This window comes from Tarenaya hassleriana, unplaced genomic scaffold (genome assembly GCF_000463585.1).
Source record: "Tarenaya hassleriana unplaced genomic scaffold, ASM46358v1 Cleome33, whole genome shotgun sequence".
NCBI lineage: Eukaryota > Viridiplantae > Streptophyta > Magnoliopsida > Brassicales > Cleomaceae > Tarenaya > Tarenaya hassleriana.
In genome coordinates this window covers 1,142,903-1,145,276 of record NW_010966459.1, presented here as the reverse complement: position 1 = coordinate 1,145,276, position 2,374 = coordinate 1,142,903, and the positions used below count along the sequence as shown (strand labels likewise).

General features: G+C 36.4%; 1 protein-coding gene across 1 annotated transcript in view; it reads left to right on the top strand.

Annotated features, from left to right (window-relative positions):
* The first annotated feature begins 1,580 nt into the window (after nucleotides 1–1,580).
* Nucleotides 1,581–2,374, top strand: part of LOC104821574 (dof zinc finger protein DOF5.6-like) — a 1,845-nt gene continuing 1,051 nt past the window's right edge. Inside the window, exons 1-2 of the mRNA XM_010552495.2 lie at nucleotides 1,581–1,751; nucleotides 2,294–2,372. Coding sequence (XP_010550797.1) covers nucleotides 1,704–1,751; nucleotides 2,294–2,372 — 127 coding nt within the window. The 5' untranslated portion in view covers nucleotides 1,581–1,703. The remainder of the gene's footprint in view (nucleotides 1,752–2,293; nucleotides 2,373–2,374) is intronic.

Here is a 2,374-nt window from a genome sequence, read left to right as displayed (position 1 = left end):
TATATATATAATATATATATATCACACGAAAAAGGTGATACAAAAAATATTTAAATTCTTAAAACATGGACACGAAAATGTAAGAATGCGAAAATGGATAATCTTTGAAGAAGACTCATCATAACTAACGTATCCAATTACATATATTTCTGTAACATATTTTTTTATATATCTTTCGCAGTTTTTGTTTATCATTTTGGGACGTCGATCCAAGTTCTTTTTTATGCAACGTGAACTTTTATGGAATCGATTGCAGCATGCCACGTGGTGAGATCACGAGTCGACACGTGAATAAGGAATAGATACTTTGCTTGAGAGGGAGAGCGAGTGGAGCCCACGCGCTGGACCCCGCAACTCAAGTATTCATTGGGTATGCCCCAAATAATCTCATTCATGGACGAATCATATCGTATCCATCGTCTTTCGTCGTCTTCTTGTCTCATTGGCTTTATCGGAAGTCCCAAACTCCAAAAACTTTGATTCTCTTTGCTTTTGTCTGGTTGTGTGAAGATCACGCCGCTATTTCTGAACACATCTGACGGCTCATCTTCTCCGCCTGGTCCCACCTAGGATCGATCACGGCCGTTGGATCCGCAAATAAAGCCGATTTGGAGAGTGTTGGTCAAGTTGACGTGGGCAGACACACATTGTGGGGTCCCAGGAAATTGGAACCACCGACGGTCCCAAGGCCACGAGGCCCACAACCCTATGTACACAATAAATGTAGGTGTATGTATATATGTATGCATGTATATAGATTATCAAGGAGAAATGATTTATAGATTTGGGTTATGTATTTTCTGCTCTCATGCATACGTTACGAAAGATTCTATTTATTTCCATTCATCACAGCAATTTTCATTTCCCCATTCATATAGATATTTGTGGTTATATAACTCGCATAAGATGTCCGATTTCCAAATCACACTACAAAAACGCTAAGCTTTATACGAGATTTCTTACGAGTCATAGACTATAGCATAGCTTCAAATTGAAAAGAAGAAAATGGTCACATGACATGGGAAAAAAAAAAGAGAGAATGTTTTTTTTTTAATTTTCTAGGAATGGAAAATTCGACAGGGATTGTGATAAAAAATATAAAAAAGGAATATGCCGTGTAATGAATAGTGGGGACAAAAAAAATGTGATAAAGAGATGTGAAGAAAAGCAAAGTCGAGCAAAAGGAAGTCGTCCCGTAGTTCACGCGGGAGTCGTATCTATATCTATATATATACATATATATACGTATTATACTATTGATGATTCAATTAACCAAAAAATATGATTATAATAAGAACGTACTATGTACACAGAGTGGATACGAACCCCTAACTCTATCATAAAAACTAATTCAAAAATAAAAATGTAATCATCAATTACATTTAAAAAAAAATGGGATTACACAAAGTGCTATCCACCCAAATTCAAACCCCATGGACCAACCTTTATCAAAAAAACTTGTACCGTGATAGTCAGATATTTTTTTTCTACTGTAGTTATATTACAAGAATAGATAATATCGAAATTAAAATGGGGTATCTAATTCCACTTCACGAGTAGAAGTAATAATATGAATGGAGCAGCAATCCCGAGGAGGGTGGCTTCTCCCTTCTTATTCTCCACCCTCCTCACCCCCTCCACCATTTCCCATCTCTCTCTCTCTCTCTCTTTCTCTCTCTCTCTGAAACCAAACATTTCGACTAATGGGTCTCACTTCTCTTCAGGTGTGCATGGACACTGACTGGATCCAGGTACGAACATATATATGTATATACAAGTGTATATGTGATATATATATTCCATACAGATCATGCATGCATATGTGTACACATGTATAATGCTCTCACATGTTTCAACATCGGATCTGTTGCATTCAACAATGCCACGGACACATTCTTGGACATTCACGCTTAGTCTTTCTCCATATCTCTAATTAAGACGTTTACATATAGGTTATTGATTTGCAGATTTTGTAATGACCCAATCGATGTATATCTCAATAGCATTTTTAATTGTGAAATCACTACAGTTTCGAAATAATTGCTTTTTCTATTCTAGATACGGTGTATATCCATTCATACGTGTTGTGGCTGCATTAATATACGTATAAGAATTTATGTATGTATGTATGCAATTAATGGCTTGTTCATGTGTTTAAATCTTCATACTTCTCCTAAGTGCAAACACTCAAGTCGATAACTTCGATGTACAGCAATATATATATATATATATATATATATATATATAATTATGACATTAATTTTTTGGTTTTGGCCAATATATATACATTTAGGAGGCGGAGTCGTCCGGCAGCATGTTAGATCACTCATCCACCTCCTCCCCGTCGGCGGTGGACATGCTCACCGCCTGCGGT